At 50.4% G+C, this 26,870-nt stretch overlaps 1 protein-coding gene across 1 annotated transcript in view; it reads left to right on the forward strand.

Annotated features, from left to right (window-relative positions):
- The first annotated feature begins 277 nt into the window (after positions 1-277).
- Positions 278-26,870, forward strand: part of CNGA4 (cyclic nucleotide gated channel subunit alpha 4) — a 40,567-nt gene continuing 13,974 nt past the window's right edge. Inside the window, exons 1-2 of the mRNA XM_075334055.1 lie at positions 278-396; positions 10,021-10,128. Of these exons, the coding sequence (XP_075190170.1) occupies positions 278-396; positions 10,021-10,128 (227 nt within the window). The remainder of the gene's footprint in view (positions 397-10,020; positions 10,129-26,870) is intronic.

Raw genomic sequence — 26,870 nt, forward strand, 5'->3', positions numbered from 1 at the left:
ACAATGACGCTGGTAACGAGCCAGTGTGGCGTGGTCAGTGAAGTGTCCAGATATGGAGGAGACGGCTGATGAGCAGGTATCTTTCGGTGCTGATGCTCATTAGCTGCACTTATTGCCTGTGTTAGTCCTCACATCCGGGCTCAGGTGTGATCTCCTCCCCGGGGGGCACCGCCTCAGCTCGTTACTAAGCTTCAGCATCACCTGTACCTCCGGCAGCGCCTGCACTATCCTCACATCACAAGACCAGTAATGGTGACCGGACCCATAGGCTGCCACCATGAATACCCTGACCCAGATGATGTCCCATCGAGCAGAGAGGATGAAGGAAGAAGTCAAGATGGAGAAAGAGGAGATCAAAGCCTGGACCAAACCCATGGAGAACATGGAGAACCCCAGGTATGAGGAGCAGGCGACAAACCTGGGGGATGGGAAGTGAGAGAAGTCCTCTGCTATTACAGATGAGGGCTGGGTACAGCCAAAAAGAAGAAAAGGAATCACAGGCTGAGTGTTACATGTTAGGGTGAATGGTATATAGCGCCCCCACCTGCTGACCGGCAGGATAGAAGAATAAAAGGAAATCGCAGACCGAGTGTTATATATTAGAAGGAATGGTATATAGCGCCTCCACCTGCTGACTGGCAGGATAGAAGAATAAAAGGAAATCGCAGACCGAGTGTTATATATTAGAAGGAATGGTATGTAGCGCCTCCACCTGCTGACCGGCAGGATAGACAGAAGAATAAAAGGAAATCGCAGGCCGAGAGTTACATATTAGGGGGAATGGCATATAGCGCCTCCTCCTGCTGACCGGCAGGATAGACAGAAGAATAAAAGGAATCGCAGACCGAGTGTTACATATTCGGAGGAATGGTATATAGCGCCTCCTCCTGTTGACTGGCAGGATAGACAGAAGAATAAAAGGAATCGCAGACCGAGTGTTACATGTTAGGAGGAATGGTATATAGCGCCTCCACCTGCTGACGGGCAGGATGGACATAGAAAAAGAATCGCAGGCCGATTGTTACATATTAGGAGGAATGGTATATAGCGCCTCCACCTGCTGACGGGCAGTATAGATCGAAGAATAAAAGGAATCGCAGGCCGAGAGTTACATGTTAGGAGGAATGGTATATAGCGCCTCCACCTGCTGACAGGCAGTATAGATAGAAGAATAAAAGGAAATCGCAGACCGAGAATTACATGTTAGGAGGAATGGTATATAGCGCCTCCTCCTGCTGACCGGCAGGATAGACAGAAGAATAAAAGGAATCGCAGACCGAGTGTTACATATTAGGAGGAATGGCATATAGCGCCTCCTCCTGCTGACTGGCAGGATAGACAGAAGAATAAAAGGAAATCGCAGACCGAGTATTGCATATTAGGAGGAATGGTATATAGCGCCTCCACCTGCTGACGGGCAGGATAGACAGAAGAATAAAAGGAAATCGCAGGCCGAGAGTTACATGTTAGGAGGAATGGCATATAGCGCCTCCTCCTGCTGACTGGCAGGATAGACAGAAGAATAAAAGGAATCGCAGACCGAGTATTGCATATTAGGAGGAATGGTATATAGCGCCTCCACCTGCTGACGGGCAGGATAGATAGAAGAATAAAAGGAATCGCAGACCGAGTGTTACATATTCGGAGGAATGGTATATAGCGCCTCCACCTGCTGACGGGCAGGATAGACAGAAGAATAAAAGGAAATCGCAGGCCGAGAGTTACATGTTAGGAGGAATGGCATATAGCGCCTCCTCCTGCTGACTGGCAGGATAGACAGAAGAATAAAAGGAATCGCAGACCGAGTATTGCATATTAGGAGGAATGGTATATAGCGCCTCCACCTGCTGACGGGCAGGATAGATAGAAGAATAAAAGGAATCGCAGACCGAGTGTTACATATTCGGAGGAATGGTATATAGCGCCTCCACCTGCTGACGGGCAGTATAGACCGAAGAATAAAAGGAAATCGCAGGCCGAGAGTTACATATTAGGGGGAATGGCATATAGTGCCTCCTCCTGCTGACTGGCAGTATAGATAGAAGAATAAAAGGAATCGCAGACCGAGTGTTATATATTAGAAGGAATGGTATATAGCGCCTCCTCCTGCTGACGGGCAGTATAGACCGAAGAATAAAAGGAAATCGCAGGCCGAGAGTTACATGTTAGGAGGAATGGCATATAGCGCCTCCTCCTGCTGACTGGCAGGATAGATAGAAGAATAAAAGGAATCGCAGTCCGAGAGTTACATATTAGGGGGAATGGTATATAGCGCCTCCTCTTGCTGACTGGCAGGATAGATAGAAGAATAAAAGGAATCGCAGTTCGAGAGTTACATATTAGGGGGAATGGCATATAGCGCCTCCTCTTGCTGACTGGCAGGATAGATTGAAGAATAAAAGGAATCGCAGACCGAGAGTTACATATTAGGGGGAATGGCATATAGCGCCTCCTCTTGCTGACTGGCAGGATAGATTGAAGAATAAAAGGAATCGCAGTCCGAGAGTTACATATTAGGGGGAATGGCATATAGCGCCTCCTCCTGCTGACTGGCAGGATAGATTGAAGAATAAAAGGAATCGCAGACCGAGAGTTACATATTAGGGGGAATGGCATATAGCGCCTCCTCTTGCTGACTGGCAGGATAGATTGAAGAATAAAAGGAATCGCAGTCCGAGAGTTACATATTAGGGGGAATGGTATATAGCGCCTCCTCTTGCTGACTGGCAGGATAGATTGAAGAATAAAAGGAAATCGCAGACCGAGTGTTATATATTAGAAGGAATGGTATATAGCGCCTCCACCTGCTGACAGGCAGTATAGATAGAAGAATAAAAGGAAATCGCAGACCGAGAATTACATGTTAGGAGGAATAGCATATAGCGCCTCCTCCTGCTGACTGGCAGGATAGATTGAAGAATAAAAGGAAATCGCAGACCGAGTGTTATATATTAGAAGGAATGGTATATAGCGCCTCCACCTGCTGACTGGCAGGATAGACAGAAGAATAAAAGGAAATCGCAGACCGAGTATTGCATATTAGGAGGAATGGTATATAGCGCCTCCTCCTGCTGACTGGCAGGATAGACAGAAGAATAAAAGGAAATCGCAGGCCGAGAGTTACATGTTAGGAGGAATGGCATATGGCGCCTCCTCCTGCTTACTGGCAGGATAGATAGAAGAATAAAAGGAAATCGCAGGCCGAGAGTTACATATTAGGGGGAATGGTATATAGCGCCTCCACCTGCTGATGGGCAGGATAGATAGAAGAATAAAAGGAAATCGCAGACCGAGTGTTACATATTAGGGGGAATGGTATATAGCGCCTCCTCCTGCTGACGGGCAGGATAGACAGAAGAATAAAAGGAAATCGCAGACCGAGTGTTGCATATTAGGGGGAATGGTATATAGCGCCTCCTCCTGCTGACTGGCAGGATAGATAGAAGAATAAAAGGAATCGCAGACCGAGTGTTGCATATTAGGGGGAATGGTATATAGCGCCTCCTCCTGCTGACCGGCAGGATAGATTGAAGAATAAAAGGAAATCGCAGGCCGAGAGTTACATATTAGGGGGAATGGTATATAGCGCCTCCACCTGCTGATGGGCAGGATAGATAGAAGAATAAAAGGAAATCGCAGACCGAGTGTTACATATTAGGGGGAATGGTATATAGCGCCTCCTCCTGCTGACAGGCAGTATAGATAGAAGAATAAAAGGAAATCGCAGGCCGAGAGTTACATATTAGGGGGAATGGTATATAGCGCTCCACCTGCTGACGGGCAGTATAGACCGAAGAATAAAAGGAAATCGCAGGCCGAGAGTTACATATTAGGGGGAATGGTATATAGCGCTCCACCTGCTGACTGGCAGGATAGACAGAAGAATAAAAGGAAATCGCAGACCGAGTGTTGCATATTAGGGGGAATGGTATATAGCGCCTCCTCCTGCTGACGGGCAGGATAGACAGAAGAATAAAAGGAAATCGCAGACCGAGTGTTGCATATTAGGGGGAATGGTATATAGCGCCTCCTCCTGCTGACCGGCAGGATAGACAGAAGAATAAAAGGAAATCGCAGACAGAGTGTTGCATATTAGGGGGAATGGTATATGGCACCTCCTCCTGCTGACTGGCAGGATAGATAGAAGAATAAAAGGAAATCGCAGGCCGAGAGTTACATATTAGGGGGAATGGCATATAGCGCCTCCACCTGCTGATGGGAAGGATAGATAGAAGAATAAAAGGAAATCGCAGACCGAGTGTTACATATTAGGGGGAATGGTATATAGCGCCTCCTCCTGCTGACTGGCAGGATAGATAGAAGAATAAAAGGAATCGCAGACCGAGTGTTACATATTAGGGGGAATGGTATATAGCGCCTCCTCCTGCTGACTGGCAGGATAGATAGAAGAATAAAAGGAATCGCAGACCGAGTGTTACATATTAGGGGGAATGGCATATAGCGCCTCCACCTGCTGATGGGCAGGATAGATAGAAGAATAAAAGGAAATCGCAGACCAAGTGTTACATATTAGGGGGAATGGTATATAGCGCCTCCACCTGCTGATGGGCAGGATAGATAGAAGAATAAAAGGAAATCGCAGACCGAGTGTTACATGTTAGGAGGAATGGTATATAGCGCCTCCACCTGCTGATGGGCAGGATAGATAGAAGAATAAAAGGAATCGCAGACCGAGTGTTACATATTAGGGGGAATGGTATATAGCGCCTCCTCCTGCTGACGGGCAGGATAGACAGAAGAATAAAAGGAAATCGCAGACCGAGTGTTGCATATTAGGGGGAATGGTATATAGCGCCTCCTCCTGCTGACCGGCAGGATAGACAGAAGAATAAAAGGAAATCGCAGACAGAGTGTTGCATATTAGGGGGAATGGTATATGGCACCTCCTCCTGCTGACTGGCAGGATAGATAGAAGAATAAAAGGAAATCGCAGGCCGAGAGTTACATATTAGGGGGAATGGCATATAGCGCCTCCACCTGCTGATGGGAAGGATAGATAGAAGAATAAAAGGAAATCGCAGACCGAGTGTTACATATTAGGGGGAATGGTATATAGCGCCTCCTCCTGCTGACTGGCAGGATAGATAGAAGAATAAAAGGAATCGCAGACCGAGTGTTACATATTAGGGGGAATGGTATATAGCGCCTCCTCCTGCTGACTGGCAGGATAGATAGAAGAATAAAAGGAATCGCAGACCGAGTGTTACATATTAGGGGGAATGGCATATAGCGCCTCCACCTGCTGATGGGCAGGATAGATAGAAGAATAAAAGGAAATCACAGACCAAGTGTTACATATTAGGGGGAATGGTATATAGCGCCTCCACCTGCTGATGGGCAGGATAGATAGAAGAATAAAAGGAAATCGCAGACCGAGTGTTACATGTTAGGAGGAATGGTATATAGCGCCTCCACCTGCTGATGGGCAGGATAGATAGAAGAATAAAAGGAATCGCAGACCGAGTGTTACATATTAGGGGGAATGGTATATAGCGCCTCCTCCTGCTGACGGGCAGGATAGACAGAAGAATAAAAGGAAATCGCAGACCGAGTGTTGCATATTAGGGGGAATGGTATATAGCGCCTCCTCCTGCTGACTGGCAGGATAGACAGAAGAATAAAAGGAAATCGCAGACAGAGTGTTGCATATTAGGGGGAATGGTATATAGCGCCTCCTCCTGCTGACAGGCAGGATAGACAGAAGAATAAAAGGAAATCGCAGACAGAGTGTTGCATATTAGGGGGAATGGTATATAGCGCCTCCTCCTGCTGACTGGCAGGATAGACAGAAGAATAAAAGGAAATCGCAGACAGAGTGTTGCATATTAGCAGGAATGAATAGAGTGAAACTCCCCGCAGACAGCAGAGGTAGAAAACCTACAACGAATTACAGATTATAGCAAAAAACTGATTTTTATTTTTTTTTTAATTCTAAGAAAAAAATATTTTAAACAAACAAAAAAAACCCCATACATGACAGAAAAAAATGGGGATATATTAAATACACAAGTTCCACCTGCCAAATATGCCCAAAGCACAAGAAAATGAATTCCAAAATAATAAATACAACAAAAAGATAGAATCATGATAATATTCAACAACAGCTGCATTTCCCAAAATAACCACTGGGGGGCAGAAAAATCCACGTGGGATCAGCAAGAAATACAATCAGAGACGGAACAATAAATAAGACGTCTGTGAGCAATAAATATCAATCAGCGAATAAAGAGCTTATAGAATTATATTATAACAAATAATTCTACACAATTGATAAATATTACAAAAAAGACCAAAGGGAAATGGGCTGTAAAATCATTGTCAGTCACCAAAATGTCTTATATTGCCCTTAAAGTAGGATTAAACGAACGGAAAAACTCCATCACAATGACCACAACAATGATGTGTCAAACACACAAAAGGGAGTACGATTTCCATAAAATATAATAATCTGTATTTAGAAAAATTGAATAAAAAACACGAACATATGCAGTACAGTAATACATCAATTGTGAGGATATAGGAGGACCTCTACCAAACATCACCCCCCACAATAGTGTGTGTGCTCAATAAAAGCATATAATAATAGTGCCTGCAGCATCCATGCAGGAAAAGTCAGCATATCCTAGGATTGAACAGTAAACAAATCCCGAGAGACTGCTGCATAGGAGCAAAAAAGCTCCAAAACTGGCCAAGGGTAAGTGCCTATATCATAATCCGGAAAAAACAGCAAGTGACGTAGTTAAATGCAACTCACCCATAGAGGGACAGAAAGAGCAAAGAGGCACTCACAGTGGGGGGAAGAGGAACCGCAACCAATCCCAAACGCGTATCACTATCGCTTCCTCAGCAGGACGGAGGCAGGGGTGGACAGTATGATGTCCTCACAGTATATTCCCCTCCCCACACACAGTACGATGTCCTCACAGCACATTCCCCCCCCCCACACACAGTATGATATCCACAGCACATTCCCCCACACACAGTATGATGTCCTCACAGCACATTCCCCCCCCACACACAGTATGATATCCACAGTACATTCCCCCACACACAGTATGATATCCACAGCACATTCCCCCACACACAGTATGATGTCCTCACAGCACATTCCCCCACACACAGTATGATGTCCTCACAGCACATTCCCCCACACACAGTATGATGTCCCCACAGCACATTCCCCCCACACACAGTATAATGTCCCCACAGCAGATTACCCCCACACACAGTATAATGCCCCACAGCAGATTACCCCCACACACCGTATAATGTCCCCACAGCAGATTACCCCCACACTCCGTATGATGTCCTCACAGTACATTCCCCCACACACAGTATGATGTCCTCACAGTACATTCCCCCCACACACAGTATGATGTCCTCACAGCACATTCCCCCACACACAGTATGATGTCCTCACAGTACATTCCCCCACACACAGTATGATGTCCTCACAGCACATTCCCCCACACACAGTATGATGTCCTCACAGCACATTCCCCCACACACAGTATGATGTCCCCACAGCACATTCCCCCCACACACAGTATAATGTCCCCACAGCAGATTACCCCCACACACAGTATAATGCCCCACAGCAGATTACCCCCACACACCGTATAATGTCCCCACAGCAGATTACCCCCACACTCCGTATGATGTCCTCACAGTACATTCCCCCACACACAGTATGATGTCCTCACAGTACATTCCCCCCACACACACAGTATGATGTCCTCACAGTACATTCCCCCACACACAGTATAATGTCCTCACAGTACATTCTCCCCACACACAGTATGATGTCCCCACAGCACATTCCCCCCACACACAGTATAATGTCCCCACAGCAGATTACCCCCACACACAGTATAATGCCCCACAGCAGATTACCCCCACACACCGTATAATGTCCCCACAGCAGATTACCCCCACACTCCGTATGATGTCCTCACAGTACATTCCCCCACACACAGTATGATGTCCTCACAGTACATTCCCCCCACACACACAGTATGATGTCCTCACAGTACATTCCCCCACACACAGTATAATGTCCTCACAGTACATTCTCCCCACACACAGTATGATGTCCCCACAGCACATTCCCCCCACACACAGTATAATGTCCCCACAGCAGATTACCCCCACACACCGTATAATGTCCCCACAGCAGATTACCCCCACACTCCGTATGATGTCCTCACAGTACATCCCCCCACACACAGTATGATGTCCTCACAGTACATTCCCCCACACACAGTATAATGTCCTCTCAGTACATCCCCCCACACACAGTATGATGTCCTCACAGTACATTCCCCCACACACAGTATGATGTCCCCACAGTACATCCCCCCACACACAGTATGATGTCCTCACAGTACATTTCCCCACACACAGTATGATGTCCTCACAGTACATTCCCCCACACACAGTATAATGTCTTCTCAGTACATTCCCCCACACACAGTATGATGTCCCCACAGTACATCCCCCCACACACAGTATGATGTCCTCACAGTACATTCCCCCACACACAGTATGATGTCCCCACAGTACATCCCCCCACACACAGTATGATGTCCTCACAGTACATTCCCCCACACACAGTATGATGTCCTCACAGTACATTCCCCCACACACAGTATGATGTCCTCACAGTACATTCCCCCACACACAGTATAATGTCCTCTCAGTACATTCCCCCACACACAGTATGATGTCCCCACAGTACATCCCCCCACACACAGTATGATGTCCTCACAGTACATTCCCCCACACACAGTATGATGTCCCCACAGTACATCTCCCCACACACAGTATGATGTCCTCACAGTACATCCCCCCACACACAGTATGATGTCCTCACAGTACATTCCTTCCACACACAGTATGATGTCCCCACAGTACATTCCCCCACACACAGTATGATGTCCCCACAGCAGATTACCCCCACACACAGTATGATGTCCTCACAGTACATTCCCCCCACACACAGTATGATGTCCTCACAGTACATTCCCCCCACACACAGTATGATGTCCTCACAGTACATTCCTCCACACACAGTATGATGTCCTCACAGTACATTCCCCCCACACACAGTATGATGTCCTCACAGTACATCCCCCCACACACAGTATGATGTCCTCACAGTACATTCCCCCCACACACAGTATGATGTCCTCACAGTACATTCCCCCACACACAGTATGATGTCCCCACAGCAGATTACCCCCACACACAGTATGATGTCCTCACAGTACATTCCCCCACACACAGTATAATGTCCTCTCAGTACATTCCCCCACACACAGTATGATGTCCCCACAGCAGATTACCCCCACACACAGTATGATGTCCTCACAGTACATTCCCCCCACACACAGTATGATGTCCTCACAGTACATCCCCCCACACACAGTATGATGTCCTCACAGTACATTCCCCCCACACACAGTATGATGTCCTCACAGTACATTCCCCCACACACAGTATGATGTCCCCACAGCAGATTACCCCCACACACAGTATGATGTCCTCACAGTACATTCCCCCACACACAGTATGATGTCCTCTCAGTACATTCCCCCACACACAGTATGATGCCCTCACAGTACATTCCCCCACACACAGTATGATGACCCCAACACTTTGTTTCCTTTGTTTCCTGCTCCCCTTTGGTTGTCACGTGCTGTAGAGCACCGTTTCCTCCATATTGGCTGATACAGGAGGACAGATCAGAAGGTTCTACCTCTACTGTTCTGCTGCATTCTTCTCTGAGTAGTGAGGATTTTCTGACCTCCTGGGACAGCTCTACAGTTTCAGTTCATTCTCATGGGATGCGCTCGGTTGGGAGGAATGAAACTTTCAGCTGGTAAAAGTACAAGCTCTTGGTAGAGTTTTCCCTGAATGTAAAGAATATTTGCTCCCTGTCACTGACGCGATGGATGCTTCATGCGGTGATTTACAGAAGGCCTCTGGTTATCTTTGCAGCACCCAGAAGCGGGCGTGGATCCTGGACCCGGCAGGAAGCTGGTACTATGCCTGGCTCAACATCATGATCATCCCCATCACATACAACTGGGTGGTTATCATCTGCAGGTAGAGCGAGGCCGACCATGAGGAAAACATGGAGCAGACCCAAGTAACCAATCACATCACTGCTCTCATCTTACCAGCATAGGGAAGGAAATGAAAGCTGAACTGCAATTGGTCAATACAGGAAAGGTCTCACAGAATGAGGGAGGACCAGAGAAAGGAAGAGGGAGGAGACAGAGACATAGTGAGGGAGGAGCCAGAGAGACAGGATGTGGGCAGAGCCCGAGACATAGTGAAGGAGGAGCCCGAGACATAATGAGGGAGGGGCTAGAGAGACAGGATGTGGGTGGAGCCTGAGAGATAGTGAGGGAGGAGCCAGAGCGATAGGATGTGGACTGAGCCTGAGACATAGTGAGGGAGGAGCCAGAGAGATCGGACGTGGGCAGAGCCTGAGACATAGTGAGGGAGGGGCCAAAGAAACAAGATGTGGGTGGAGCCCGAGACATAGTGAGGGAAGGGCCAGAGAGACAGGATGTGGGTGGAGCCCGAGACATAGTGAGGGAGGGGCCAGAGAGACAGGATGTGGGTGGAGCCTGAGAGTTAGTGAGGGAGGGGCCAGAGAGACAGGATGTGTGTGGAGCCCGAGACATAGTGAGAGAGGAGCCAGAGACACAGGATGTGGGCGGAACCGTATACATCGTGAGGAACCAGAAACACAGTATGTGGATGGAGTCACCAGAGAGGTAGGATGTGGGCAGAGCCAGAGACAGAATGAGGGAGGAACCAAATGCAGGAGCAGGGAGGAACTAGAGACAGAATGAGGAGGAGCCAGAGAGACAGGATGTGGGCGAAGCCCGAGACATAGTGAGGGAGGAGCCAGAGACCCAGGATGTGGGAGGAGCCAGAGACACAGGATGTGGGCAGAGCCTGATACATAGTGAGGGAGGAGCCAGAGACACAGGATGTGGGAGGAGCCAGAGACACAGGATGTGGGCAGAGCCTGATACATAGTGAGGGAGGAGCCAGAGACACAGGATGTGGGCGGAGCCAGAGACACAGGATGTGGGCAGAGCCTGATACATAGTGAGGGAGGAGCCAGAGAGGCAGGATGAGGGAGGATGAGAAACTTAAATTCCATTAAAGGACAGAAAATGGAGACTAAGTGGGAGGAGCCCACAATTGGTGAACAGCAGCTTATATTAAGCATGTTAATCAAAGAAGAGACATGAGCAAAAATACATATAGTTTATTTTTATAAATATTTGTCAAAGTGCACAGTGCATAGAATAAATCATTGAAGTCCTGATAAAGGGAGGACAGAGATTGGATAATGGAGTAGATATGTGAACAATAGGACAGGACTATAATTAAAGTGCTAAACAACCTCAGTGACAGCAGAAGTAATACAGGCTCCAAATAGTTATAGTAACTATAGCTTTCAAAGAAGTGACAAAGAGAATGAAGGGAATTAAAGGCAAAGAAATAGTTACTATGAATAGTTCCTTAGATGTGAAAAAAACATCTACCATATATATAGTACTGAACAGCAGGAATCATATACCCATTCCCATAAAGCGTGATATCATACAGTACATATCTATGTGTGTAACAGTGTGTCCCTCCCCCGCCTGTGCTCATGTTGTAATAGTCTGTTTCTCCTTGACTGTCCTGTATGTATTACTGCTGGTGGGAGATTGTTTGTTCTTCTCAGCATGGGACTTCTCCAATCTACAAATTGGTAAACAGAACAGAGCCAGGAGTCTAAAGGGTACTTTACATGCTGCGACATCGCTAGCGATCTCGTTAGCGATGTGAAATTCTAGATCGCAAGTGCGATCTTTTGAGGTCGCACATAGGTCATTTTACGCATGTGCGATCTAGAATTTCACATCGCTAACGAGATCGCTAGCGATGTCGCAGCATGTAAAGTACCCTTAAGGGTAAGTTCACACAGTGCGTTTTTGCGCGTTTTTCGGGTGCGTTTTTGGCCTCAAAACTGCATGACTTTGCTTCCCCAGCAAAGTCTATGAGTTTTCATTTTTGATGTCCGCACACAACTTTTTTTTAAGCTGCATTTTTGAGCTTAAAAAAAAAAAATGGACATGTCAATTCTTTCCTGCGTTTTTCTGCGTTTTCCCCCTATACAATGCATTGGAAAAACGCAGCAAAACGCAGAGATCAAAAACGCAGCAAAACGCAGCCAAAAACGCACCAAATCGCGGTAAAAACGCATGCGTCCCTGGAGGAAGCTATTAAGAACTTGATGGTCTACAGTCCTTCTCTACAGTCCCTGGAGGAAGCTATTAAGGACTTGATGGTCTACAGTCCTTGTCTATAGTCCCTGGAGGAAGCTATTAAGGACTTGATGGTCTACAGTCCTTGTCTACAATCACTGGAGGAAGCTATAAAGGACTTGATGGTCTACAGTCCTTATCTACAGTCCCTGGAGGAAGCTATTAAGAACTTGATGGTCTAAAGTTCTTGTCTATAGTCCCTGGAGGAAGCTATTAAGAACTTGATGGTCTACAGTCCTTGTTTACAGTCCCTGGAGGAAGCTATTAAGAACTTGATGGTCTACAGTCCTTGTCTACAGTCCCTGGAGGAAGCTATTAAGAACTTGATGGTCTACAGTCCATGTCTACAGTCCCTGGAGGAAGCTATGACACTTGTTTGTTTAGTTAGATCCCAGAGAGATAGAGACACATTTAAAGGCATTTCAGTGGCATCTTCGTTGCTATTAGTTGAAATTTGTGAACCTATACAAATGGGTGCTTGGAGAGATCCCAGAGGCGTACAGAGCTCGAAGCATCAGCTCGTTTTTGTTTATACGGTGGACGTTCAGGTCACGTCATGGTAGAATGTTTTAAATAAAATAATGAATTTCTAAAAAAAAGAAAAGAAAAAGGAAGAGACTCCAAAATATAAAAATGCAGGTTCCAAGAGTCTGAGATCGTCTCTTGTAGAAGCAGCCGCCTGTTTCTTAGGCCTGAAACACACATCCGTGAAACACGTGCGTGTTTGGTCCGTTTCCGTGTATACTGGAGACACGGCCAAATGTGCACCAATGTTATTGTACGATAAAAGCTCCACGTGCGTTTTTGATGCATGTCCGTTTGTCCGTGTCCGTGATCCGTACCTGTGTGCGTTTTGCACGGCAGCATGTCCGTTTTCTGCACGCAACACGCAGCACGGACCCAATGAAAGTCAATGAGTCTGTGCGCACGTCCGAGTGACACGGACGCATCTCTGTTTGCTCCCTGTACGTTTTGTGCTTTTTTCATGTGATGTCGGTCTTTTTTCTTTTTCTGTTTCGTTCTCTCCCTCAGTCCGTCGGTCGGTCGGTCTCTATGTCTGTCGGTCGGTCTCTCTGTCTTATCTGTCCCTCTAGCTGTCTGTCGGTCAGTTCCCCCCCTCTCTCATACTTACCGTTCCCCGATCTCCGGCACGGCGCTGCACGGCTGTTATAAAAACTTCGGCGGCTTTTACTATTTTGAAAAAGCCGGCCGCTCATTAATCAATCTCGTATTCCCTGCTTTACCCGCACACAGACGCCTGTGATTGGTTGCAGTGAGACACACCCCCCACGCTGAGTGACAGCTGTGTCACTGCACCCAATCACAGCAGCCGGTGGGCGTGTCTATACTGTGCAGTAAAATAAATAAATAAATAATTAAAAAAAATGGCGTGCGGTCCCCCCCAATTTTAATACCAGCCAGATAAAGCCATACGGCTGAAGGCTGGTATTCTCAGGATGGGGAGCTCCACGTTATGGGGAGCCCCCCAGCCTAACAATATCAGTCAGCAGCTGCCCAGAATTGCCGCATACATTATATGCGACAGTTCTGGGACTGTACCCGGCTCTTCCCGATTTACCCTGGTGCGTTGGCAAATCTGGGTAATAAGGAGTTATTGGCAGCCCATAGCTGCCAATAAGTCCTAGATTAATCATGTCAGGCGTCTCCCTGAGATACCTTCCATGATTAATCTGTAAGTGACATTTAAAAAACACACACACACCCGAAAAAATAATTTATTAGAAATAAAAAAACACTAACAAAGTCCCTCATCACCAATTTATTAACCCCGACAAAGCCCTCCATGTCCGGCGTAATCCACGGACCTCCAGCGCCGCATCCAGCTCTGCTGCATGCAGGTGACCGGAGCTGCAGAATACACCGCCGCTCCTGTCACCTCCACGCAGCAACTGAGGTGAGTAGCGCGATCGGCTGAGCTGACACTGAGGTTACCCGCGGCCACCGCTGGATCCAGCGGTGGCCGCGAGTTACCTGACTGACAGCAGCTGATCGCGCTACTCACCTCATTTGTTGCGTGGAGCTGACAGGAGCGACGGTGTATTCTGCAGCTCCGGTCACCTGCATGCAGCAGAGCTGGAAGCGACGCTGGAGGTCCGTGGATTACGCCTGACATGGAGGGCTTTGTCGGGGTTAATAAATTGGTGATGAGGGACTTTGTTAGTGTTTTTTTATTTCTAATAAATGATTTTTTCGGGTGTGTGTGTTTATTTACTGTCACCTACAGATTAATCATGGAAGGTATCTCGGGGAGACGCCTGACATGATTAATCTAGGATTTAGTGGCAGCTATGGGCTGCCATTAACTCCTTATTACCCCGATTTGCCAACGCACCAGGGTAAATCGGGAAGAGCCGGGTACAGTCCCAGAACTGTCGCATCTAATGTATGCGGCAATTCTGGGCGGCTGTTGGCTGATATTGTTAGGCTGGGGGGCTCCCCATAACGTGGGGCTCCCCATCCTGAGAATACCAGCCTTCAGCCAGATAGCTTTATCTGGCTGGTATTAAAATGGGGGGGAACCGCACGCCGTTTTTTTTTAATTATTTATTTATTTATTTTTCTGCACAGTATAGACACGCCCACCGGCTGCTGTGATTGGGTGCAGTGAGACAGCTGTCACTCAGCGTGGTGGGCGTGTGTGACTGCAACCAATCACAGGCGCCGGTGGGCGGGTAAAGCAGGGAATACAAGATTGATTAATGGGCGGCCGGCTTTTTCAAAATAGTAAAAGCCGCCGAAGTTTTTATAACAGCCGTGCAGCGCCGCGCCGGAGATCGGGGAACGGTAAGTATGAGAGATGGCTGCTCAATTCAGTCAGGGGATTAGCGGTCACCGGTGAGTCCTTCACGGGTGACCGCTAATCAGTACGCGGCACACAGACAGAGCCGCAGCATGACAATGAAGTCGGGTGAAGTTCACCTGAGTTCATTCTCATCGCGCAACTCTGTCTGCCGACATGTATCAACGACATTGTGCATCACACACACACACGGAACATTTTACACGGACAACACAAACACATGTCAGTTATTTCACTCACGCACACACGGACATTCCACACGCACATACGGTTAGCATACGGGATACACACGCTGGCCACACATACCATAAAAACAGACCTAAAAAACGGACCCGAAAAACGGCCCGTATCACACGTGCGTGGTTTTAACAGATGTGTGTTGGAGCCCTTACAGATCCTCTTGGAGACTTAGTCTGGTTTTATTTTTACGCCTGCATTTGTGGATTTAGATTCTGCCTTGACTCTCATTGATCAGGATCTCAGTACGGTTATGATTTCTCCTCTCTCGATCTTCTCATTCAGTTTTCGGCAATTGATAACTCTCCTATTTCACAAAGTCCCGTTACTCTGCTGTCGAGAATGTATGAAGGTGTTACACACTGAATCTCTTTCATCCATGCTTTTTCCTTCTCTACCTGTAAAATTGGGAGACTCAGGAGATTAAGTAATGGGGTGCGTTTTGCTTTTCTGGGTGTCTGTTGAGATTTAGATGGGGGGCTGCATCTGTGTTTGGATGTTGGAGATTAATATACTCACGGTTAGCAATCTTAACCATTTGCCTCTTATATTTGATCTTTTTAACCAATTATTTGGAGCTAAATGGTTTTCCAAACTTGACTCGAGAGGGGCTTAGTGTCATTACATTAGCATCCTTGTGAATCATGGCAGAGACTGGAGCAGTTTGAGATGATAAATGTGGTATAAATTGATGGTAATGATTAGTAAATCCCAAAAACCCCTGGATTCCCTTAATTCCGTCGGGACAAGGCAATTTCAGAATCACAGATGTCTCTGGACCCATCTTCAGTCCCGTGTCATAAATAATGTATCCTGGGAAAGGAGAAAGGAGGAGAGGTCTTCTCAAAGATGCACTTCTCATACTTGACATACAAGCGGTTGTCTTGGAGTCTCTACAGGACCCGGTGAACATTCCTCTTGTGAGTGGGCAGATTGGGAGAGAACATCGGCATGTCATCCATGTCATCCATGGCCTAGCCAGGTCGTCACAGGGACTACAACACAACACCCCCACCCCGAGAGCCAGACACAAAATCCTTGTTGCCTCCCTCCAGGGGCTGATGTCCACACCAGGAGGGGTGGAGCCAGGCGGTTGGCCCCACCCACTGAGGAGTTCACAGTCCTGGAGGCGGGAAAAGGAAGGGAGTGGAGTGAGGGAAGTACAAGTGAGAGGAGATCAGTTAGGGAAGTGGCAAGAAAGGAGCAAACTGACCGTGCCCGGGTACGTGGCCCGGGCACCAAGAGCAAGGTTGGCAGACGGTGGTGTCCGTCTGCAGGAGAGGCAGATCAACGCGGAACCGTAGAACCGGGGACGGGCGGTGGCCCGCCGGTACCGAACCGGGGAGCGAAGTGAAGCCAGCACAAACCGGCAGGGCCTGCGGACCCCGACCAGGCTTGGAGTCGCCGTTAAATAGGTCAAATCCTTTAGTAACCGGAACCCCAGGGGTTTCCAAACAGCCAAGACCCGACTGAAGGCAACCGTCCAAACAGCAGAAGGGAAATACAGCTACCGCCACAGCTAGAATTCCCAGGGCCAGAGCCTGCGGGCAAAAGGGCTCATCCGGCCCATATACAAGCTGGGGAGCGGGTTACCGGTGGGAAGCCATCAGGACTGAAGATACACAAAAGGTGCAGGGAAAGGCAGCCACCACCAACTGTCCGGGAGAAGCCACAGCATTCGGCTGCGGAACCCGTCCATCCAGCCGTTTGTTTTACCGGAGACTTTGCATCCATTTGTGGCTGAGTGAGTACTATCGTGCCGACCGGCACCGCGCGGCGCAGTCAGAGCGACCCTGCACCTTGCCAACCCTGCCTCCCTGTCACCTCACTGGGCCCCGGGACCACCAACCCCTACCCACGGAGGGGAGAGAAACATCCCAGCTGCTCCCTGCCATCGCTCCCGGGATCCCCGTCAATAGCAGCGGTGGTGCCCAACCTCACCACAACCCGTGGGTGGCGTCACGGACCAAATCCCCAAACCAAACTACCCCTTTCACTCACGGGCGAGGAGCGCCGCTCGAGTCCCCGGATCCGGCCCACCGCTCGAGCCACCGAGCAGCAGCAGCGCCGGACCCGAGCGTGGTGAGCGCAGCGCCCCGCCGCCCGCGACATATACCACCACACAAGTGGAAAGAAGGTCTCAGAAGATGTTAAATTCTTGGAAAACCGCTCGGGCATTACTAAGTCTAAGTGGCATTACACAATACTAGTGTCCGTCCCAGGTGTTAAAGGCCGTCCTCCATTCATCCCCTTGGCAGATGCGGATCAGATTGTATGCCCCTCGCAGATCATGTTTATTGAAGATTCTGGAACCTCTAAAGGGGGCTTTACATGCTGCAATATTGTTACCAATATCGCTAGCGTGCGTACCCACCCCCATCGGTTGTGCGCCATGGGAAAAAAAATCGCTGCCCGTGACGCACAACATCACTCGGACCCGTCACACGGACTTACCTGTCTGGCGATGTGGCACTGGCCTACTTTCTAAGGGGGCGGGTCGTGCGGCGTCACAGCGATGTCACACGGCAGACGTCCAATAGAAGCAGAGGGGCGGAGATGAGCGGGATGTAACATCCCGCCCACCTCCTTCCTTCCGCATTGCCGGTGGAGGCAGGTAAGGAGATGTTCGTCCCTTCTGCGGTGTCACACACAGCGATGTATGCTGCTGCAGGAACGACAAGCAACCTTGTTACTCACCTGACAACGATATTTGGTGTTTGGACGACCTGTCCAACACCAACGATTTTTACCACTTTTGCGATCGTTATAGGTCGCTCGTACGTGTTACACGCTGCGATGTCGCTAACGTCGCCGGATGTGCGTCACAAACACCGTGACCCCGACGATAAATCGTTAGCGATATCGCAGCATGTAAAGCCCCCTTTAGGCAATCACACAACTCGGGAATCAGAGGCAAGGAATTTTTATACGTGATTATCATGAGCTCTGTATAATCTATACACAGGCGAAGTGTGCCATCATTTTTTCTTCACAAAGAAGAAACCGGCTTCTGCTGGGGAGGAGGACATCTGAATGAATCCCCTGGCCAGATTCTCTTAGATATATTTGAACATGGCAAGGTTTTCCACCTTAGACAGAGGGTAGACCTCAAGGAGATGAGGAGCCCGGAAGCAGGTGTATAGAACAATCATATGGCGTATTTGGAGGCAACATCTCTGCTTCCTTCTTATTGAAGATGCCTGCAAAGGACCAGTAGGTGGACAGCAGACCAGATAAGCTAGACAGTGTCACCAGAGATTGAGCAGGAAGCATGGAGACAAGGCATCTCTCATGACCAGAATGAACCCATCAAAGCACCTCTCCGTACCTCCAATCCACGATGGGATTGTGTGTTTTTAGCCATGGCAGACCCAGAAGCAGTGGATGAGCCAGACCTGGCAGCATATAAAAGGTGATCTTCTCAGAATTCAGCATTCCTACCCGAAGTTCCACCTGCTCAGTAACAAAATGGACTGCCTTGGATAGGGCTTTCCCATCAACAGATGAGAAGAACAAAAAACATGGAAGGAGTTGGATAGGAATCTAGTGTGCCGCCCCCGTGCCAGCAGCCGACGCTGCTCGGATCCGGACCTTCAGGGGTCGTGGCTCGAGGGTCTCAGGACCCGGGGGTCTCGCGGACACGCCGAATAAAATGGGGGACGAAGATGTACGGGCTAGGCCGTAATAGGTTCGTGACGCTGTGGCGCCCCTGACCTGGTCAGGCACCACTGAGTGCTGCACCCATGCTGGGGACAGTACAACACAGGTAATCCAGATGGCTGACAGGGGTGTGGAACACAGGCGCATAGTGATCAGGTCTCACACATGTACCCATGAGAGGACCCCTGGGGATCCCAGGAGGGGGCAAGCCTTCACCTTCACTGGAATAGTGGAGGGGGTAGAGCCTCCATCTCCTCTCAAGGGGTGTGGTGGAGAGTCTGGTTGCTAGGTGGCGTAGGCAAGAACAGGGGAGGAGGGGCAGTGAGTCAGTTAGGGCAGAACTCCATAGGGCTCAGTGAGGAGCAGACCTGTGGGGCTGTTGCTGTCTAACAGCGCCCGCGCAGTGGCTATTGACGGGGGAGAACGGTCAACTAGGAGTGCTGCCTGAAAGCCAGCTTCAGCTAGAGAGTGCAACGGAGTGGGAAGTAAGGAGACTGCTAGAGAGCACCAGGCCCAACCGGGCGGCAGATCCCGAAGCGAGGATAGATTCACCTTTCCCTGCTAAACCTGCCGGTGTGGGGCTCTTACAGCCCACACCACAACACTACAAAAGCCGCAGCCACGTAACCGCAAGTTAGGGCCCATAGGTCATAGGAGGCAAGAGGCTGGAGTGGCCTGGTCCGGGGAACAAGCACACGGCAAACAACAAGGGGAGAGAGGCTGCAGCATCTTCCCTGGGTGACCCCCATAGGGACTCAAAGTCGGGGTCACCCCAAACCACCAAGGGCTAAGGAAGGCGAGTCAGTAGTCACCCTCATAAAGTCAGCCTGAAGGATACCTGGTTCCTACCTGGTTCATCTCAGCTACGCCCGGGCTACTCACCCTGCCATCAATTGTGAGTAAAGCCCTTGAAAGACATCCTGCCTGTGTGGTCATTCTGCGACTTGTGGTACTACAAACCTACACAGGGCCCTGGGGCTTGCCTCACTCTCAGGAGGCTACTACATCCGACTGCACCCACCATCAGCCCCAGGCGTCCCCTAACCTGCAGTGGCGGTCCCCACTGACCGCAATACTGAGAGTGGCGTCACGATCAAACAAGAAGATTTCCTACCAGTGACGGAGATCCAGCAACGTGGAGTCCCTGAAGGTAATGCACCGACACCGACACTACACCTGTGGGGCTTCACATCTGGCGTCACGAACAGGATAAGGACTAGACCTGTCCAGACAGGTGACCATGTGCCTGGGCGGTCCGCTTGAAAAATTGGAAGCGCCGCCATATTGCCACCATGAAAAGCGCGCTGAAAAACAACAGCAGCCCGCGCTGGAAGAAGTTACCGCCCACGAAGAGGTGTGGCTACCCAGAGATCCCCTGCAGAGTTCTGACCTTGCCGGCTATGAAAGCGGAAGCGTCCAGAAACGGCGGAGCAGAAGAGAAGCCAGCAGCTTGCTAATGAAGATGGCGTCTGAGAGCAGAGATCCAGAGCCAGGCTCCGCTGCCTGGTGGTGCCGGGAGCTTGCTATTTTCTGTGACCAGCTGGAGGCTAGGATTGTGCGACAGCTCAGGGAAGAACGCACGGAGCTCCTGGAGATGGCTGCGGCGGTGCGGACCTACGAGGAGGGAGCCGCGCGACGCCTGCCAGACCGAGCGGCGACGACGCAGACCCCGATGCTGCCACAGATGGGTGAGTCGAGTGATGCCCCGGCCAGCGCAAGTGCCCCGGCCCCTGCTGCCACGCCCGCGGTCCCAGAAGAGGCGCCCGGCGCGGCGACGCTGGACCAGGCCGCAGCCACGCTAGAAGCGGCCCGCCAAATCCAGGCCGCCGCAGCGATGCCCCGCCTGTCCCGCAGGGCTCCGACCACCACGGCAGTGCTCATCCGTGCTGCAGGTGTGACGCTGACCCAGGCTGCCACCCTGCTGAACCCGGTCCGCCAAGACCCCACCGCAGCAGCGACGCTCGTCCGCGCCGCAAGTGAGATGCTGAACCAGGCCGCAGCCCCGCCAGGTGCGGCCCGCCAAGCTCCGATCGCTGCAGCGACGTCCAGCCCAGCCTGCACAGAGCCCCCTGCAACAGCGACACTGATCCAGGCCGCCGCCATGCCAGGCGCGGCCCGCCAAGACCAGGCCGCCGCCATACAGGGCGCGGCCCGCCAAGACCAGGCCGCCGCCATACAGGGCGCGGCCCGCCAAGACCAGGCCGCCGCCATACAGGGCGCGGCCCGCCAAGAAGAGAAGACTACCTCATCATTTTCCCCGGCCTGCAAGGCCAGAGCAGACACCGCTCCCCAGTCCAGAGAGGTCCCTGCCAGGAAGACCCTGATAGGAGAGGACCCCGCATACTGGAAGCTGAAGGCTGATCTGGAGGCCCAGTTCCCACAAGAGATGGTGGATCGGTACCTGCTCCCTCCGTATACCCCTAAGGAGATTCAGACAACCCCTGCAGCGGCGCCAGAGAGTCCACCGCCCAGACCAGCTGAAGAAAGTCCATCCCCAGCACTGCCACCAAAAGAGTGCAGCGAAGAACTAAGGGGGAGAGGAGGCCAGGAAGCTGAGGAGCTGACTCCGACTCCAGTGCCACCAGCAGTGGACCCATACCCAGAGCCGGAGATGCTGCCCTATTCCCGCTGGGAGGAGGAAGACTTGACACCGTCAGCAGATGAAGATCAACCCAAAGACCTCACCTGGGAGCCCACAGGCATGAACCCAGCCCGCAAGACACGGCGCAGCAGAACAAAGTATCCTCCAACACCACAGTCTCCAGAGCAGAGAGAGGTCACAGCCAGAGACCTGGAGGAGAAAAGGTGCCTAAGAAGGTCCAACGCCCAGGCTAGAGGACCCCTTTACAGAGGAATAGTAGAGGACTTCAACTTGAAAAGCGGATACGGCTTTATTGTAGTAAGAGGAATAAAAGAGGGCATATTTGTGAATCGGAGAGATGTTCAAGCCCACCTGCCCAGAGGACATTCAGGCAGAAATTTGAAAATTGGGGACTTAGTACAGTTCACCTTGCATCAAGGAGAAAGGGGCTACTATGCCTTAGACGTAGCACCATGTCCCAAACAAGAAAGACAAGAAAGAAAAGATAGAGATAAAGAACCAGATGTAGAAACAGACGAAGACCAAGAAAGGAAAGATAAAGAACCTACAGATGAAACAACCACAGACAAAGATCCTACAGATGAAACAACCACGGACGACGAAGGAGAGCAAGAAAGTCACAGGTGCCGGTGCCCTACATGCCCACGCCCTAGTGAAATGGAGGAGTAGAGTAGAGAGAAGTAAAGAAATACAGCAAGTTACCAGTTGAAGTTTTGACAAGTTTTGTTTGCAACGTTTAAGAAATGCGCCCACAAAAACTATTGTGAGAAATAAACTTTAAGGCTATGAACTTGCTATAGCCACAAACTCTCGCAGTGTAAATAGTTACACCAGTGGCACCACCACCAGGGCCAGCCTGTTTAGGGGCTTGGCTCGTCTGCAACCAGGGGGGCCCGTCCGTAGAAAAGGGCCTTGGCTCACCTGCGACCAGAGAGCACGCCTGTTTATGGGGCCTTGGCTCACCACCACAAAGAGGGTACCTGGTCAGCACCAACTGTGGAGGCCGCCTCTGCATCCTGCCGGAAGAGGCTGAAGGCGCGGATCCACCAGGCCAGGTATACCCTGAAACCCCCAGCCCATGAAAGCCGCCTCTACATCCTGCCAGAAGTGGCTGAAGCCGCGGCCAACGGGAGAGGAAGACTGGAGGAAAGGTCTGGGGAAACGGATGGCCCAGACCTGGTTACCAACAGGACCGGTGACCTGCCTCCTGAGAGGGTTTTGGGTGGGTTAACGGACTTGTGGGTGGAGGGTGGTGATGTACGATAACTGGTGATCTTAAAATGTTTTACCATGTTTTAATGTTTTATGCATTTTAAAATGTTGTCTTGCAGCCCGAGGACGTGCTGGTGATAACTAAGGGGGAATGTGGCGCCCCTGACCTGGTCAGGCACCACTGAGTGCTGCACCCATGCTGGGGACAGTACAACACAGGTAATCCAGATGGCTGACAGGGGTGTGGAACACAGGCGCATAGTGATCAGGTCTCACACATGTACCCATGAGAGGACCCCTGGGGATCCCAGGAGGGGGCAAGCCTTCACCTTCACTGGAATAGTGGAGGGGGTAGAGCCTCCATCTCCTCTCAAGGGGTGTGGTGGAGAGTCTGGTTGCTAGGTGGCGTAGGCAAGAACAGGGGAGGAGGGGCAGTGAGTCAGTTAGGGCAGAACTCCATAGGGCTCAGTGAGGAGCAGACCTGTGGGGCTGTTGCTGTCTAACAGCGCCCGCGCAGTGGCTATTGACGGGGGAGAACGGTCAACTAGGAGTGCTGCCTGAAAGCCAGCTTCAGCTAGAGAGTGCAACGGAGTGGGAAGTAAGGAGACTGCTAGAGAGCACCAGGCCCAACCGGGCGGCAGATCCCGAAGCGAGGATAGATTCACCTTTCCCTGCTAAACCTGCCGGTGTGGGGCTCTTACAGCCCACACCACAACACTACAAAAGCCGCAGCCACGTAACCGCAAGTTAGGGCCCATAGGTCATAGGAGGCAAGAGGCTGGAGTGGCCTGGTCCGGGGAACAAGCACACGGCAAACAACAAGGGGAGAGAGGCTGCAGCATCTTCCCTGGGTGACCCCCATAGGGACTCAAAGTCGGGGTCACCCCAAACCACCAAGGGCTAAGGAAGGCGAGTCAGTAGTCACCCTCATAAAGTCAGCCTGAAGGATACCTGGTTCCTACCTGGTTCATCTCAGCTACGCCCGGGCTACTCACCCTGCCATCAATTGTGAGTAAAGCCCTTGAAAGACATCCTGCCTGTGTGGTCATTCTGCGACTTGTGGTACTACAAACCTACACAGGGCCCTGGGGCTTGCCTCACTCTCAGGAGGCTACTACATCCGACTGCACCCACCATCAGCCCCAGGCGTCCCCTAACCTGCAGTGGCGGTCCCCACTGACCGCAATACTGAGAGTGGCGTCACGATCAAACAAGAAGATTTCCTACCAGTGACGGAGATCCAGCAACGTGGAGTCCCTGAAGGTAATGCACCGACACCGACACTACACCTGTGGCGCTTCACAACGCCACCCACGGTGTGTGGTGAGGTGGGACACCACCGCTGCTGTCACGGGGCACCCGGGGGAGATGTTGTGCATGTGACGGGTATGCGATAGAGCAGGCAGGGACACCAGGCCAATGAACAATCCAACAAGTTTTATTGAGGCAGGGAGCATAAAACATCCAATATCCAAATGGTTCTTTAGAGTCTACAATGAGTCCACACAAACAAAACAGATCCGAGGGCTCCACCCAGCAATCCGACGCCAAGGAAAATACAACAACAGTCCTTGGTTGAGTTCCTTAAATCCGGTAGTGTGACTGGGACAACACAATCCCAAATAGCAGCTGCTCTTCAATGTCAATGTATGTAGTCCATACCGGGGCACCAGGATTTGCCCTCAGCACAGATCATCGTCCTTCAGCCAGCAAAGCATCAACTAACTCCAAAACATGTGATTGATTCTTCCCCCTCTCCTTAGATCCACCCACTGGATATTTGATACATGAATGGACTTTAGACTCCTGGCTCTGTTCTGTTTACCAAGTTGTGGATGGAGAAGTCCCATGCTGAGAAGAACAAACAATCTCCCACCAGTAGTACATACAGGACAATCAAGGAGAGACAGACTATTACACCATGAGCACAGGCGGGGGAGGGACACGCTGTTACAGTGCAGCAAGTTGTTAACCCCTCCGTGGGCAGGGATGGTGGCTCTGGTGCAGGGGAGATGACGACCGCAGGGGGTGCTGGTGTACTCACTTTTAGTAAAACACACAAGTCTCTGGTAAACCAAGGTGGTGGTGGCCGGTGCCGCGGCCGGTTGCGTTCGGGATCCCCCACCCGGCTCATGGTCTCTAGCCTTTTCCTGATTGTGTAGGAACTCCGGCACACTAACTATTACCCATAGAGACTCAATCAATCAATATCTATGGCGAGTGACCTGAGGGATGTAGTTATGCCTGGAATAATGTGTAGAAGCAAAAGGCTAGGAGCCACAGTATGGTCAGAGGGGATGGATGGTGATGAGGCAGATAGGTGCTGGTCCAGGTAACTACCTGACTGAGACTCCACTGGTTTTAGTCTGGATGAGGGTCCATAGGATATAATGGTAGGAGTCCAGGTAGCATGTGCCTGCGTGGTTGTGGAGGTGAAGCGCACGTCCTGTAGGTACCATAGATATTGATTCTGATGAAATCCAGACTCCCTGTGCATGACTTTGAATCATCACACTGCCGCTTACATACGAACACTGGATTTGATGCGTTTTCCTATGACAGTATCACCCTCCACCCATAGTGCAACCCGAAACTGGTTATCCCACATATCTTGACCTACGCAGCAATCCAGCATATGGTCGAGCAACAGCGCCCTGCACACACCTACCAACTCCGTGTCCTGTTATTCTTAAACCTGTCCGACCTGAAGAAGGCCAAAAGGCCGAAATGTTATCTGGCGGACTTTTGTACAGCACAATTTGCACGTTTTCTTCACTCACAAAATAAAAAGAAAAGGATTTTGACATCAACCTTGCGTTTTTCTGTTTTTCTGAGTCTCTATGGGTAATAGTTAGTGTGCCGGAGTTCCTACACAATCTTATCTATTTTTTCTCCTGAGCACCTACGTGAGGTGACGCGAGGTCTTCTTTTCATTTCTATCCTTTTCCTGCACCGTTGTGTAAGGTGGACTTTTCCAGTATAAAGCTCAGGAGTCCGCTCCCGACTGGATGTGGCCTAAGGAGCCGTGCCCGCTGACGCTGGCCTGTGGGATGTATGGGCCTTGGCGGTGACCTCTTATCCCTAATCGGTGGGCTGTTGTTTTCTATGAGGGACTTTGGGTGGGACAGGACCTCTAGTCCTGGCCTCAATCGGTTAATTAACCAGTTTCACTTGTTTCTGGTTCCTGGCTTCAGGGTCCGAATACCCCCCTTTGTGCTGCGGTTTCCAGGTCGGTTCCCCGTGTCGGTATCGGCGGTCTCCAACCCTGGCCCGGTCCACCTCGGTTCTACCGAGCCATCTTCCCATCTCCTGTTCACGGAGACCACCGCCTGTCTCCTAGCTAGTGGCTCCAGGGCTCCTACCCTGGCACCGTTCAACTTGGACTTGTGGGCTGAAGCTAGGGGTAGCCCCAGTAGTCATTAATCTCCAAACTGAACTCTAAGACTAACTGACTGTTTTTCCCCGCCCCGGGCTTTCTGGACCCCTGGGTGGGCGTGTCCACTGGTGTGTTTGTCTATCCCTAAGGGGGGTGACTAGGGTTTACTGGTTGGCTATGTGTTTCCTAATGAGGGAAGGTGACTACCTGGTTTTGCCAGGGCATCTCACTAGTTTCGGTCAACCATGGCCTGTTGCATGACGTTTCCAGCAGAACCGGAATCCAGTGAGGCTGACTTGTAGAACGTGTATTAACCACAGAAAATGCTCACAATCAGTGTCAGAGTTGGAGAGGAGTTGCTCTTGCCTAGGGTAGTCTCTCCAACCAACCCTAGACCTGGGATTTTGTGGCTTCTCGGGGCACATGCGGATTAAGTGTTCAGAGCTACCGCAGTAGAAGCTCTTCTCTTCAGTACGATGCAGTTCCTGAAGTCATTCCACCTTGCTTCATGCGGTCAACTTGCATAGGTTCTGGAGAAGCAGCAGAGGTTGAAGTCTGTGGAATGAATCGTCTCTGCAAAGAAGAAGGAGAAAGACGCATTTA

The sequence above is a fragment of the Anomaloglossus baeobatrachus genome, chromosome 2 (genome assembly GCF_048569485.1).
Source record: "Anomaloglossus baeobatrachus isolate aAnoBae1 chromosome 2, aAnoBae1.hap1, whole genome shotgun sequence".
Lineage (NCBI taxonomy): Eukaryota > Metazoa > Chordata > Amphibia > Anura > Aromobatidae > Anomaloglossus > Anomaloglossus baeobatrachus.